Source organism: Mizuhopecten yessoensis, unplaced genomic scaffold, assembly GCF_002113885.1.
Source record: "Mizuhopecten yessoensis strain PY_sf001 unplaced genomic scaffold, ASM211388v2 scaffold716349, whole genome shotgun sequence".
NCBI lineage: Eukaryota > Metazoa > Mollusca > Bivalvia > Pectinida > Pectinidae > Mizuhopecten > Mizuhopecten yessoensis.
The window spans coordinates 1,035,537-1,051,405 of record NW_018480072.1 but is presented as its reverse complement, the minus strand read 5'-3'; the positions used below and the strand labels follow the sequence as shown (position 1 = coordinate 1,051,405).

Sequence of the window (15,869 nt, the reverse complement as noted above, 5' to 3'; positions counted from 1 at the left end):
CCATTGACTTGTGTCGCTAAACCATTGACTTGTGTCGCTAAACCATTGACTTGTGTCGCTTAATCATTGACTCTTGTCGCTTTATCATTGACTCGTGTCGCTCAACCATTGACTCATGTAGCTAAACCATTGACTCATTTTGCTAAACAATTGACTCTCGTCGCTAAACCATTGACTCTCGTCGTTAAACCATTGACTTGTGCTGCCAAAGCATTGACTCTCGTCGCTTATTCATGACTCTTGTTGCTAAACCATTGCCTTCTGCTGCCAAACCGTTGACTTGTGTCTTTAAACTATATGTGGCGTAGTTAAACAATGACGCCTGCAGAAAACACCATTGACTCGTATAAACCATTAATAAAACTTTTAATGCCATTACAATGGAAAATTCACTAGCGGTGTATAGGTATGACGTTAAATTTCAGAGTAACATATTTTAGTTACACAAACTGGATGCACTGATTCTCTTTAATACGTGTTTTTATAGCATTGTTGCATTCCTACTTTTATTTTGTTTTTTCAATATATATAAATAAAAAATTAAAAGAAAATATATAAACATTATTGCATTCTTATTTGCCAGATAAAGTTGGCGTTGCTTGCGATTTTTTTTAATAGTAATCCTAACGCAATCAATTGCAAACTCTCTAAGTTAGCAAGCATATCAGCAATCTGTTTCCTCGCAAACAGGCTCGTAGAATTTGTTATTATTTCAACATGTTTCATAATTTCTAAGTCAGATGCGTATACGAGTGCTTTTTATATTGATTTTATCTTTACAATTTATCTTTTTTTTTATATATATTAAATATATGTTATCTTTATTGATACTTTTATGCTATGGTTAAGCTTTTTAATTTATAGTTTCTTTATACTATATTTAAACGATATCATCGTATACTACATATTTATACTGTATTTATGCTATATTCATACATAAGGTATAATTTGTACAACTGGAGTGCCTTATTCAAATACTACTTTATCTTGTCTAGAACCAGTTCAGAAAGCGGATAAACTGTCTTGAGCGACTCCTGGCGGAAGAAAGAAAGAGGGTGGCGACAACTGAGAAGAAGTTGGCTCTCGTATCCACAGAAACCCTATCGTCCGCCATGTCTGATGACGCAAAGCTGCACGAGCGAGAGAAGGAACTCCTCCAATCAGAGGTAGGTTGTTGTGGTTCCGTTCGATAAGGTCAAAGGTCAGCCATGTTTTGTTGTAGATAGAAGATACGACCAGAGATCTGAAACTATGCAGTCCCACCATACTGCACTTTGATCAAAAGCGTGACGACACTATGATCGCTGTGTGTGCTCCGAAACATGTGCCATTCACCCTAAACTGCTTACAAGCAAACATATATGTTTACATTTAGGTTACATCCGTTTTATGTGTTACCTCCCAACGGATTCTGCATCGTTTAAGAGACAAATTTGCATTGGGACCGATAAAAGGCAACATATTGAATGATAAAATGGTCCGACATCAGAACTCGATTACTGTTACGATGTAGTCATGGTAGTAAAATGTCTTCTAGAATGTTGGCTACGAACTGGGCTGTGTACTATGTTTAGATGTCGACCATATTGTAGCTTAACTTTTAAAAAAAAACACAAAAACACACACAAAAAACCCACAACAACTTATAAATGAAAGAATAAATACAGTGACGTCAACATTAACTATTTAAAAAAAAAACATTTGCTGAAAAGTCAAACAACATATCAAGGTTCTTACGTCAACAGAATAGCCCGGATGTAAATAAAACGAATCTGTCCAGAGCGGGCCGTATTTTCGGTTTAACATAAACTTTCACTTTATCCCTGAGAAATAAGAGAAAATTAATCATATCAAGAACCAAATATGAGATGTCTCCTACAGAGCAACTTTTTCGGACATTAGGGTACTCCAGAGAATTTTGATAAAGATATATCTTTTTTGCACTTTTTTTAATTAAGCGTGTTCACTGTTTATCTCTTTCCGAGACTTCAAACGGACACTATGAACAATATATGTAGTTATTTCAAAATGAAAAGGATCCTTTGACACATTGTTATATATTTTACATTTGTGTTATCTGTATTAACATATCAAATGAAAATAGCGTTCAATATAAAACTATGCATACAAAAAGCATGGTCTTGTTTAGAGTGCAATTTTATACACGTCAATACGACGGCTGATAGTCCGGTTCCAACCGCTCAAGTGACTTCTATTGTAACAATTCTGTTCTGTCGATAACGCTTGATTATTGGCACACATAACACAGTAATTGTCAGAGGACGTGTGTAATTTGATTTCGTTACTGATGACGGGAGGTTTATTAAATGTGTAAATATGGGGATCGATATTTTTAATCGCCTTGCTGAATATGAACTGTGGTGGCTTGTAAACTACACATCAATATGTCTGTCGTGATGTTGGTATTAGTATACACCCCACAGGAGCAATACATGTATGTCGCATGCAAATATCGATTTTCATTAGGCCAAATATTAAAAACTATTCGCTGCATTTTTCACTGACGTACATTATTTTATGGTTATTTATTTATTTTTTTATCGTATGTTTTCATATGAACTTATTCCCAAGATGTTTCTATGGAAACAATGAATACTAGAGTCCCTCTATGATAATATTTTGTGAGGAAATATGAAACATGAACTTGTCCGTGTGTGATTCCGTAAGTGACATTATACTTTGACACGGTTTTAGATGTAAAATTTCCATGCAACCCTACGACCGATACAAACTACAATATTTTAGATGAAATCGATGGCCGTGAGCTTAGATCATACTTATATTACACAAGAGTTACGGTGAAACGTTAACAAACTCGAAATATACACCTTTAACGTTAACGTTTTAGCATATTAATATAATAATGATAATAATTCGAGTTAGGTCGTCTCAAAGCGATTCACACATTATTATCAGCGGTTTTATAGGGCCTTTGCAACCAGCCAATACCTTTCTCAGCTCACTGGGGAACATACAGCCGGAGCTGCCATTTCGGCGCTAACAGTTAGCATTCAACATTTCTAGCACTGCTCAACCACGTACTCATTTACAGCTGAGTAGACTTGAACAAGCGGAGTAAAGTATCTTGCTCAAAGATACAACACAGTGCCGTGCCGTGACTCAAACACGCAACCCTTCGGTCACGAGCCCGGCGTCCTACCGCTAGACTACCGAGCCTCCTTGATATCTTCTAACAAATACAGCCTATTTAACTCGAATCATGACACTATTGTAAAAATGGATATTTTCTTGGTGTGTAAATGCTCTCGTTTTTCTGGTTTGGTAAATTAGCTCGAAAATAATTATCTACATTCAAATATATAGTTATAGATTGTATTGATAATTGATTGGTTAATAATTAGATATTAGAAATTTCATAACCATTGCTAACACGAACATTTCCACACCGAAATCAGTTCAAAGAGTCGCAGCGCGAACATTTACACTCGCGAAAATATCCACTTTTACGGTATGGGAAACGTATCACAAACTACGGTATTTCAACACAACACAACAGTCTCGTTATTCCAGCCACTTTCCTTCCCATCATATGGGCGGATTGGTCGAGTGGTTAAGACGTCGGCCTTCCACGCAGGGGACCGGGGTTCGATCCTCGAAGTCGTCGCACGCATGGACTATCAGAGAAAGTGTTTTTCTCATGCCCACACAACTCCAACAACCCAGGTGAAGTATAAAATGGTCTGGGGTGGATGTTGCGGTATCTGTGATGTAGCATTCAAGTGAGGTCGCACTATAAAAGATGCCGTCTAGTCCCACTACAAACAGAACACAATACATCTCCAGCAAACACGCAGACACATATTTTATAATATGACAATAAGGAAAACGTGACGAAGAGTCCCTTGAAAAATACCAAAAACATTATTTTGTATTCAAATAAGGTTTCATGCTTTCATCGCTTTTAATTCAAGTTGCGGATAAGAACATGCCGAATGACATTCCTTTTACTGACGTGTCACTCCATTGTCACTTCAAGGGAGTGATGACACACTGAGGGCGAATGAAATTCCAAAAGTGTTTCGCAAAAGCAAATTAAATTCTGTCATGTTTTAATGGGTTTTTTCAAGAATTACTAATGCTGTTTTGAGACACAGACAGCAAGACTCTCCTGTCTGACAGCATCACAAATCATGTGATAATTTTGAATCTTCTACAGTAGATTCTGTAAGGCAAGTGACTAGTGGCCAAGTGGTTAAAGTGTCTGACATTCTGCTACCACTAGCCCTCCACCATTGGGTCGCGGGTTCGAGGCCTCCGTGGGGCAGTCGTCAGGTACTGGCCGTAGGTCGGTGTTGTTTTTTCTCCAGGAACTCCTGCTTTCCTCCACCACCAAAACCTGGCACGTCCTTAAATGACCATAGATGTTAAAAGAACGTAAAACACAAACAAACAAAAAACAAAAAACAAAAGGAATATGACAAACGGTTTATACCTGAGATTATTTTGTCATCCCTACTTCCTGTTCAGGTTGAGTAATGCACGATAACCAAGTCGAAGACTCATTATGAGACTATTGTGCTCTGACGAGAATGTAATACTGGTTTTAGCAAATTATTTGAACTACAAACATACGCTTCAGACTTTCATTAACAGTAGTTGGAATATGATCAACAATTCTACCGGAGATAATTGTGTCTTCCTTACTTTCTGTTGCTGTTGAGAAATGCACGATCACATAGACGAGGATTATAAGACTATTGTGCTCTGACGAGAATGTAATACTGGTTTTAGTACATGATTTGAACAGAAAACATACAATTCAGACCTTCATTAAGCGTAATTGGAATATGACCAACTATATTATTGTGATTATTGTGTCAACCCTACTATCCCTACTGAGGTTGAGTAGTAATAATGCATGATACCCGAGCCGAAAACTATGCCACTATGATGCTTTGAACAGAATGTAATACTGGTTTTAGAACATCACAAGATTTGAACAGAAAAACAGTTTTAACAGTACTAACAGAAAAAAGGGCGTTTTTAGTTCCAAAAAGGACTATCACATCGATTTCTAAGAATGTGTTTTCTTTTATTCTCCAGGTCCTGGACAGTACGAAGTTGCTAAAGATTGCCAGTGACCAGATTAAGGGTCTACGTGAGCGCGTGCTGACCCTAGAGGATGAAAACAAGGTCTTGCAATCCAGTCAAACTATGGTACGTTTTAATACAAAAAGTTTAAAAAAATAAATTGATAAATATTGAATATAAATTGATTATAAGCTCTATAAATTTAATTGATAAGTTCTGCTTTAATGCCCCTCTTCTATTTATGACATTTCAGATTTTTCACCATATGCGCGATGATCGTTAAATGTATTTGGTTGGTATTTAAATCGATTTATTGATATTTATTCAATTTTAATAAATCACAAATAAGTTCCTTTTGTTGAATAATAAGAAAACAAATATCCCGTAAGGCTCTTTTAATGTAATGACAACTTTTAATGCATAACCGGTAAACCTGATGTGGATGTTATAATTTGTATGAAATGTTATATTAAATTTAGTTCAGTTCAATAATTGTATTGCTCATTTATAGTTACATAGTTACATAAAATATTGAATGTTTCTGATCTAGGCTGAGACAGAAGACTCCGATATAGACCAAACCCCATCCGGAAGTGTCGATACCGTTATAGAGCGACCAATCGGAGGCGTCGGTACTGAAGGGGCCAAGGCCAAAACTCCCTCGGTACGTCACGCGTTAACTAATTACTAGATTGTTTGATGCAAAAGGATTTATTCTCTCTGTTCAAAACACGAATTTATTTTGGACCACCTTTGATTTCAATATTCAAAATAGATGTAACAATAAGATTATGAATATTCATGAAACGTCACTTGGCATTGTTATATGCGCTGCGTTGCAAAAATGATAGATAATTCGGAGCACATACATGTGAAAATAAAAGAAACGACCAATTTAATTTTTATAATTTTTTTTCTTTTTTTTTCAGTTTAGTCAAAATAGAAAGGTATTTTCAAAACTGTCATTAACTAGGAAAATATTCTGTTGAATTTCAAATGTCGTTAGTTCTAAGATACAAATAAATGAATGGTACGTCGAACGACGTCGCTCCGATCCATTTGGTTAGGATATCACGAATTAAAATGACTGGTTTTCCTTATTATTGTGATTATACTTAACTTCAATGGGCCATGTAACCGTGAATAAAAGCACATCAAAACAAAAATCACAACGAAACGTTGTCTTTTAAAGAATTGTACAAAAATCAAACATGAATTGTATCCCGATATCTTTCGTAGAGTGTTTTCATTTATTAATTTTTAACAATAAAAACATTTCAACACACGGAAAAATAGCAATGTCTATCAAAACAGCAATGTCTATCAAAACAGCAATGCGTTTGTGTGGAATATACATTTTGGATGCCATACTAATCATGTCGTCACCACTTCTGTTTTAGCAAAGTGAGGATGAGATAATCATCCTTGGAAATGAGGTTGAAGTATACCATTCCAAGGTGTTGGAACTAGAGGCTCACCTAGAAGAGGTAAGTAAAATATACCATTCAAATGTGTTGTAATAAGAGTCTCACGTAGAGGAGGTAAGTATATTATACCATTCCAAGGTGTTGGAACTAGACGCTCACCTAGAAGAGGTAAGTAAATTATACCATTCAAATGTGTTGTAATAAAAGTCTCACGTAGAGGAGGTAGGTATATTATACCATTCCAAGGTGTTGGAATTAGAGGCTCACCTGGAAGAGGTAAGTAAAATATACCATTCAAATGTGTTGTAATAAGAGTCTCACGTAGAGGAGGTAGGTATATTATACCATTCTAAGGTGTTAGAACTAGAGGCTCACCGAGAAGAGGTAAGTAAATTATACCATTCAAATGTGTTGTAATGAAAGTCTCACGTAGAGGAGGTAGGTATATTATACCATTCTAAGGCGTTGGAACTAGAGGCTCACCTAGCTAGAAGAGGTTAGTATATCATACTCTTCCAAGTTGTTAGAATTAGGAGTTCACCTAGAAGTGGTGAGTAAATTATACCATTCCACTGTGTTGTAATAAGAGTCTCACGTAGAGGAGGTGGGTATATTATACCATTCCAAGGTGTTTGAACTAGAGGCTCACCTAGAAGAGGTAAGTAAATTATACCATTCCACTGTGTTGTAATAAGAGTCTCACGTAGAGGAGGTAGGTATATTATACCATTCTATGGCGTTGGAACTAGAAGCTCACCTAGCTAGAAGAGGTAAGTATATCATACTCTTCCAAGTTGTTAGAATTAGGAGTTCACCTAGAAGTGGTGAGTAAATTATACCATTCCACTGTGTTGTAATAAGAGTCTCACGTAGAGGAGGTAGGTGTATTATACCATTCCAAGGCGTGGGAACTAGAAGCTCACCTAGAAGAGGTTAGTAAATTATACCATTCCAATGTGTTAGAACTATGGGCTCACCAAGAAGAGGTAAGTTAATCATACAATCCAAGGTGTTAGAATTACGGATTCAACAAGAAGAGGTAAGTATATCATACTCTTCCAAGGTGTTAGAATTAGGGGCTCAACAAGAATCTCTAGGTAAACAATACTCTTCCAATGTGTTAGAACAAGGGGCGCAGGAAGAAGATGTTAGTAAATTATAGCATTCCAAGGTGCTGAAATTAGGGGCTCACCAAGAATGGGTAGGTAAATATTACAATTCCAATGTGCTATATTTAGAGGCTCACCAAGATGAGGTAAGTAAATTATACCATTTAAAGGCGTTGGATTTAGGGGCTCACCAAGAGGAGATAAGTCAATTTTACTATTCCAATGCGTTTGATTAAGGGGCTCACATAGAGGAGGTAAGTATATTTTACCATTTCAAGGTGTGACAGGATTTAAGATTTAAAAATTAAGAGTCGAGAGGCAGAAAATAAAAATGTAAGACCACAACATTATTACTTGTTTCTTGATTCCAAACCGTCATCTGTAGAACGCATAAAAGCCAAAAACTTTCAGAAATTCTCAAAATCGTTCAGAACGGAAATTTGGAAAAGGGTTTCGTTTTGAAATGTTAAATTGACGTTGATTTGAAAATTGGGGGCCTACATATATACAAGGTAGACATGCAGTCTAGAAACGGCATTTACCATATGGTTAACGAGCACTAGGGAATCAGAAATATACTCGAACAATTTACTGGGTTTTAAATTTTTAATATATATGTAAATTGTCACGATATTTACAGGTTCATTGGAATTAAGTTTATGATGCGAGGACGTTAAACCCAAAACAAAAACAATGATTAAAATTTAATTTTAACTTGATGAATGAGATACGTTTAAGTATGATTTAAGTGGTTTTTGAGCATTTTAAATTTTCAATAAATATTTTTCGTATTGTCTGAACTAATACATGTTTTCAAACACACCAGAAGAACGTTCTCACATGTTAAATTCTACGTTTAAAATAAAACTTTTTGTTTCGTTACAGGTGAATGAATATTGGCAAAGTCAAATTGTCAATAGAGACAAAGAAAGAGAATCATTTATGAAGGAAGCAAAAAAGATGTCTGAGGACTGTGATGCTTTGAAAGACACGATTTCAAAGTTGAAAGATGAGGACATTCGGAAAGAAAAACTTCTGAAAGATCTGGAAACAATGGTCCAAGATAAGGTCAGTGTTGTTTTTCGGAAGGAGGAAATATTACAGGAACGTGAGGAAATTATACGACAGCGAGAAGAAGATATGCAGTCCATGCTTGATCAAATCTCGCAAAAGGATGACGAACTCCGTGAACTTCGCGAGAATTTGCGTTCGAGGGACGAATGTTTACGCGAAAAGGATGTTGTCTTGGAATCAGTTAATACAGATGTGACGGACAAAGAACGTGAGATTAATTATTTTAATGATGAATTGACGGCATTGCAGGGAACTTTAGACAAAAAGGATCAAGAAATTTCAATTTTGGAAGAAAGAATTACAGAGATAGGTAGCGTTAAACAGTCAGATTTAAAAACCGAAAATATTAGGCAGAAAGGTGATCTCGAGAGTCTGGCTACCAACTTGGGTAAACTTCACGTGGATAATAGTACATTGCAATCAGATTTAGAAAAGGCGAAGCAAGCATTAAGTGAAGCTATGGTATTATGGAATAAAGATAGGTCTAACTTAGAGGCAGAATTAAATATAGTTCGTGAAAAGTTACACTTGTATCAAAGTACTTTAGACAAAAACGAGCCACAGGTTGTAGCTACTTTAAGAAAAGAAGCGCATAAAATTCTAGAACAAAAAGAGAAAGTATCGGGAGATTATAGAGTGCTTCGGGTCGAGAACGATGCTAACATACGAACATTGAAAAACGAAAAGTACAAACTTCAGGAGGAGTTAACACAAAAAATTAGGCAACTCACGGCAGAAATGACAACAAACGACAAAAATTCTCAGGAACTAGATCGTCTAAGAGCGCAGGTATGTCCGGCCTTTTAGGAAGAGAGGAAACAAAGGGCGTATTAATATCATAAAATGTCCGTTCAGCATGATTATCAGTAGCTTTAAGGAGGAATGCTATAATACGCATGTTTTTATCGTGAAGTTCGTGTGTTAGTGTAGTTGAGCTTTAGGAATTAAATTCGAAATAACTGTTATTTTCCTATACATGTAACACTTCAATTTTACTTCGCATTTTCACACTGTTTTGTAGAACTGCATCCGTTCATGCAGTTCATAATGTTGTATATTCGTTTCTATATCAATATAAGCATGTTTAAAATGTTTTGTCATAAAATTTATTGAAATTAATTCAAATACAAAACACTAAACTTACTTCAACTCTACACTCATGTAATCTAAAAACTGTTTCCTTGACAATTCACTTACGACAGTGAAAACTTTTTTAAGAACAAAAAAATACAAACCATACCACCACTTCTAGGTTAATATTCATGAAACTATTATTTTGCTCAAGCATATATTTTGTGCTCAAGCCAATTTGCTTAAATTATGTGACTTTTCAAAAAATCAAGTTTAAACACTGAAAACGGTATTCGGATTTAGATCTTTCCGAATATATTCCAAATCAACACTGGAATAAGGAATTTGGATTGAACACAGAGTCTAATTGAGAGCATCGAACCGGTTTCACGTGTACGGGGCCTGTATTCATGAAGCCGTTCTCATGCTCGAGCATGGATTTTGTGCTCAAGCCTAATTTCTTAACTTAACGATTATAAATTATTAAACCAATCTTATGTTGTCTGTGAATTGGAAAACAATATGAAGAGACTTTAAGCCGAATAGTGTTTTCAATGTTTACAATTGACTTCTTGGTAGTTTGACCTGATTAAAGTGAGTTACAAGAAAACTGGTCTGAGCACAGAATCCATGCTGGGACATGAGAACGGTTTCATAAATACGGGCGTCCTGTTTTGATTCAGTCATGATTCCATAGTTGTAAGAGTTATACAGATTATTCTATATAGTTTGGCTTACATTTCGTTTTTAAATGTTGGCTATATTGTAGTAGTTTACACTATATCATTTCAGTATAGAGGTATTCTCCACAGCACTTCTGTCGACTATGAGATACCTTAATCTCCCATGTATGTTATCAATAAATCACGTCGATCCCTTTCTAGCTTTAAAAGCCCACACAAAGATATCTGCAGGATTTATATATTAACTTTAATTGCCTGCAATATTTCCAATGCATGATACAAAAATTAAGAGTCTTTTTGCTTCGGAAACGCTGACGAACATAGTTTATCTGCAGCCACTTATCATAATACACATGATCTTTTCCGTCTTCATCGTGTTATATCTCTTAACACTCCATCTTCTTCTGACTATTTTTTGCGAGAATGTAAAATGTCCAAAAATTACATAAATTCTAAAAATAATACTATCTCATAATAACAAAAACTTCGGCTTCGGTGTCAGCTGTATTTTTTGACGTTCTGTGTTTCAATTTCTATCGATCGAAAGTGGAATCTAATACTCGTTCCTGAAACAGTCATGAATTCATGACTTAAACATTAATTATAGGTCAATGTAAGTAAGTTATAATATTTTAAAGAAATCTAGCAAAATCATTTTTTTGATACAAATAAACCTATCGTGTCATATCTAAACCAGAAAATCGGTCAGTGCTTATTTTTTTGGTTTGTAAATTGAACAACTTTTACCTTCAAAACATCTGTCTATTCTGGACAGTGGGTTCTGTTTTTGACATATTTCACCGTATCATAAAAATTATGCAACCTTGAAAACCATCATTTAAGTTTTTTATTTCATTTCTTTTAACTTAATTGCTATTGGATAATCAATTATATCTTAAACAATGAAACAGTACAGAGGGATTGGGGGAAGCAAAATAAGAAAACTTTATCGCAAGTTTCTTGACATAAGTATCAATGCTGAAACTGATAGGAATCTTGATATATAATTAAACACTATAAATAATCTATAAATACCCTACGAAATTATGTCTGTGATTCCTTACAAAAGTTGAAACAAGCCACAACTTGCGGATATAAAAATTTTTTGGTACTGTAGAAAGTTAAGTTTCTGAAATATTGTTTCTAGAAAGGATTCGCGGAGAAAAAGTTCGCACAACACTAAATAATCGATACCGTTTAAGTAACTCTATTGAAAGGGTAACACATTTGTGGCGTTCAGATTTTGCGGATTGTTGGAATGCGAACAAATAAAATGCCTGGGAGTCACTATGCTTCTTCTTCTTCTTCTTCTTCTTTTTGTGTGTGTATTATTTTACAATTTATGCAGGGTCAGAAAACAAATAGGCTTCCTTAAATACAACTGAGAACTGAAATACAAATATTGTATAATTTCCCGCTTTGTTATTATGTAAATTTACTTGCTATTATCAAAAAATTGCAACGCAATGAAGTTGCGTCATTTACCTAGTGTCAAAATATGTAAAATTTTGACGTTGCGGGAAACCTAAAAATTCATATTTTCAAAATGGACTCCTAGTTGTTAATTTATTCCAAAACGTGTAACAGTTCCGTCAAAAATCGGTTTCTAGTTTTTTGACACATTTTTGAATGCATAGTTACTTTTGAAATTGATAATAACTTTAATGAATCCCAGTTTCGCCAGATCAAAACGATACTTGAACGTAAATTAAACCTCATAAGAGCACATACATCCTTAACACATCAGTTTCATAATTCACAAGGTGTTTGTTGTCGATGAAGCAGAAGACGCTTACCTTCCAGAGCACTTTATTCTTCTTGCAATTTCTAAAGTCTCCTTGTAAATCAGTCCTGTGTCTTGGTGTTTTCGATTTAGAGTTCAAATTATGGTTTTGTCAATACTTCGGTATTCTCTTGTTGCGTTTTTAAGGGGGAAAGTTTAAGTCAAATTAACAATTAAAACACAGAATTAGGATTTTTCGAGCCGTATTATTAACTAACATGGGGTCCCATATCTTCACATAGCAAGGTGTTGATGTCAATAAAACACTGGCGTCACTGTGGCAATAAATGCACCACATGGGATGTTTATGATACTAATCAGAGAATGTCACGTATGTTAGACGCCATTCTTTGTAGAACGGGGTTTTCGTCTTGTCATGAATGCTGTTGGGTTATTAAAACTTCTGTTAATATATTGGGGTCATGGAGGCTATGAAATGCAAGTTCATTTAAGAAATATGCGCAAAAAGAGGGCGCTGTACGTCGTGTTACAGTAAACAGGCACTTTATCTCACGTGAATACGTGAATTGCACGTGTAAAACGACGCTGTAGATCAAAGTGATGAACCAGAACACAAACTGTAGTGGTAGTGGTATNTCAGTTACACATGTCGGGACTGTACATATGATATCTAATTTTCATTTCAAGTGTCCCATTCATATATAGTTAATTGCATACCACTGTACCTGTATTTATATCATAAAACTTATCATAAAAGAGTTTACTCGGAATTTGACTTATCATGAAACATTTGTTCAGAATTATACTTCTTAATTTTACTTATTGGGAAACTTTTCTACAGGATTTTCTTCACTAATTTTTTTTATCAAGTTTAGTATCGACGAGTGATGTATAACCATAAGTCAAATAGAACCAACTTACATAAAATTACATTAAACACAGCATGTGATTGTATATAGTAAATTCCAACACATATTGCATACTAAGTTTCCTCTATCAGGTTATAATCCCTCGATTATTTTTCCGATTTTGTTGAAGTTTAACGTTTCTTGCCATGTTCAAAATAGTCTTAAAAGTCCATCTTGATTATAACTGCCTCAGAGAAACAGCTCATATCACTGTTAACATTATGCAACGTGGCATCAATAAACTTGAGAAAAATAATTACGTAATATGTTCATCTCTGGATCCTTCACTAGAACTGAGCAGCTATTATATGCCAAATGTCAAAACAAGACCGATGGATAAAAACGGAACAGGGAAACAGAGTTTATGGTTTGAAACATTCTGATATAGACATTAAAAATACTGCCACTTTGTTAAGTTAATCGAGTTATAAGATGATTTTTGCTGAAATGATATATTGCTTGTTGTTTTTCTTCGCTAAACCGTAAATATAACACTAGCATTGTTCAAAGTATTGTTAGTTTAACGGTACTCCAATTAAAACACTGGCAAACCTTTTTCTGTAAATGATTGTGTCACATAATAATAGTGATAATTGAAGTTTTGATTAAAGATTTTTATTTAAATATTTACTTAAAACTATAATCTAACGGATTTATATGAATTTGGTCTTGCATAAAATTGTCAGTTAAGAACTTTTAAATTTCAATAATTAAAATACATATTAGTCTGATCTTCAAATTATATTTTTGTCTATTTCTTTCTATTTAAAATGAATAGTAGTTTCTTATTTTTCTGATCTGAAAGCGATTCTCTTGATCCCCAGAATATAAATATTTACTTTTTGTCCAGCCCAACGATAGTATATGCATAAACCTTCCGTTATTTTCCAAATTTAAACTTAATTCCTTCCTTCTTTGAATATATAAGTTGTATTGATATAGCTAAAGGTATTTTCGGTAAGCCTGTTGTCAGAATTATGTATAATGTAACTTGGAAGTGTGCCATGCTTCCGTATTCATATTGTAACAATTCAGTATCGTGACATTTTGAGTGGCCAGTCATTATATAAACTGTTGTGAGAACAAAACAAACACACTAGACATTTCTCTTCTGGTAATGATTTGATGACAAGGGTATTTACCCCTATTAACAATAAGGGTAATGCACACCATATGCTATATCAACATTACTTTGTGTTTTTATTACAGTTCAATGAAGTTTTTAAAATATATTTAAACTTTCTATCATGTTGAAGATTTTATAGATATATTAAAACTTTCTATTATAGTCACGTAGAAAAATAATTTTAGTTGGTTTTCAATCAGGTTTTTAATACATATTTCAACTTTTCATTATATTGAAGATTAAATAGATATATCGAAACCGTCCATCAGAGTGTAGAAAAAATAAATTCAGTTGGCATTCAATTTTTGTTTTTAATTCATATTAAAACATTCTTTGAAAGAATTTATTAAAACTGTTCAGCCTTATCAAGTAAAGTTTTGATTTTAACTCATATTTCAGTAAAAACGTAAGGCATTAAATCTTTACATTAAAAGAAACTTTAAATCATCTTTAACTTCGAGGACATGACGCTACTTTGCTTCGACCTAGATTTATATTGCGGATGTCAACGATAAATCAGAAGATTCTTACCCTTCTGAAACGTCTGGTCTTTCTTTGTGTGAACAATAATAATGATTTTTGTTGTTGTTATTAGCATGTACAATGAACAAATTTCACTGAACATTTAATCATTTAATTATGTGAATGCACTTATGCAACACGTTCATTCCCAGAAAACGTATACATTTGAAACAAATATGGTCGAAATTGGTTCCGATATTTCTTACTGGTTAAAACCTAATATATCAATCATGCATCCTTTTCGTAATCTTCCTAATTGCGGAAAAACGGGTAAAATAATATCTTGCGCGGTATAGGCGTACTTAGTCAAAATCTAAACTAGGGGATGAGAATGCGAGGTATATAAATTCATGTTCTTTATGGCTCGAGTTCAAAAGGGTCAGTTATAGATTAAATCTTTATCTGGTCATATTTCATGTTGACTTTTGTTTGAATTTATATTATCGTTGTTCTCAAAAATCCCCGAGTAACCTCTCGTCCTACCATCAGGTTAACAGTCCCGAATGACCTCTCAGCTTTCAACTACATGAACAGTTCCATAATCTTAAGGCTTATCATTAGATAAAGAAGTCCTATAAACCTATTCTCCTATCACTCAAGACACGGATAGACATATGCTAGGTGGAAACCCATTGTGAAACGGGTCGAAACGTACTTTCTTCCCTTTAATTACGAAAATGTATATCGTGTTTACTACTGACAAACCCTGTTATTGTCACCCTTTTCACTTACATGTGTGAACTAGTGTCGTTTTCACTCATCCTAACATTAATCATAATACATTAACCACTGACGTAAGGTGATTATCATCATAAATATATTGAAATGCATGCCATTTTCTGTGTTGAATGGATAAAATATATCTAACATTACACAGTAAATGAAACTGTCAACTCATCCCCAAATATATAAAAGTATCATACCCACGCATCAGAGAAAGTATAGTTTCTATTTCCTGCAATAGTACACATTAGAATGTGTTATTTGTGGGAATCGTAACGATCATTGAAAAAGGACCAAAATACTTGAACTAGTTGCTTACAAAAGAATTACATTCTTTACTTTGGTATGAGTCTTCCGATTCTGATTGTGATGAAATGGTTCTTTATAACAATGGCCATACAATATTTTT

The 15,869-nt window shown here is 34.3% G+C and overlaps 1 protein-coding gene across 3 annotated transcripts in view; it reads left to right on the top strand.

The window, feature by feature from the left end:
* LOC110443497 (golgin subfamily A member 4-like) overlaps positions 1–15,869 on the top strand; it is a 154,914-nt gene that overhangs the window by 128,267 nt on the left and 10,778 nt on the right. For 2 of the 3 annotated variants that reach the window (XM_021487736.1, XM_021487735.1), the window contains 5 exons: positions 996–1,166; positions 5,086–5,199; positions 5,624–5,737; positions 6,474–6,560; positions 8,495–9,472. In XM_021487736.1, coding sequence (XP_021343411.1) covers positions 996–1,166; positions 5,086–5,199; positions 5,624–5,737; positions 6,474–6,560; positions 8,495–9,472 — 1,464 coding nt within the window. The remainder of the gene's footprint in view (positions 1–995; positions 1,167–5,085; positions 5,200–5,623; positions 5,738–6,473; positions 6,561–8,494; positions 9,473–15,869) is intronic. The other variant, XM_021487737.1, reaches the window with a different exon arrangement.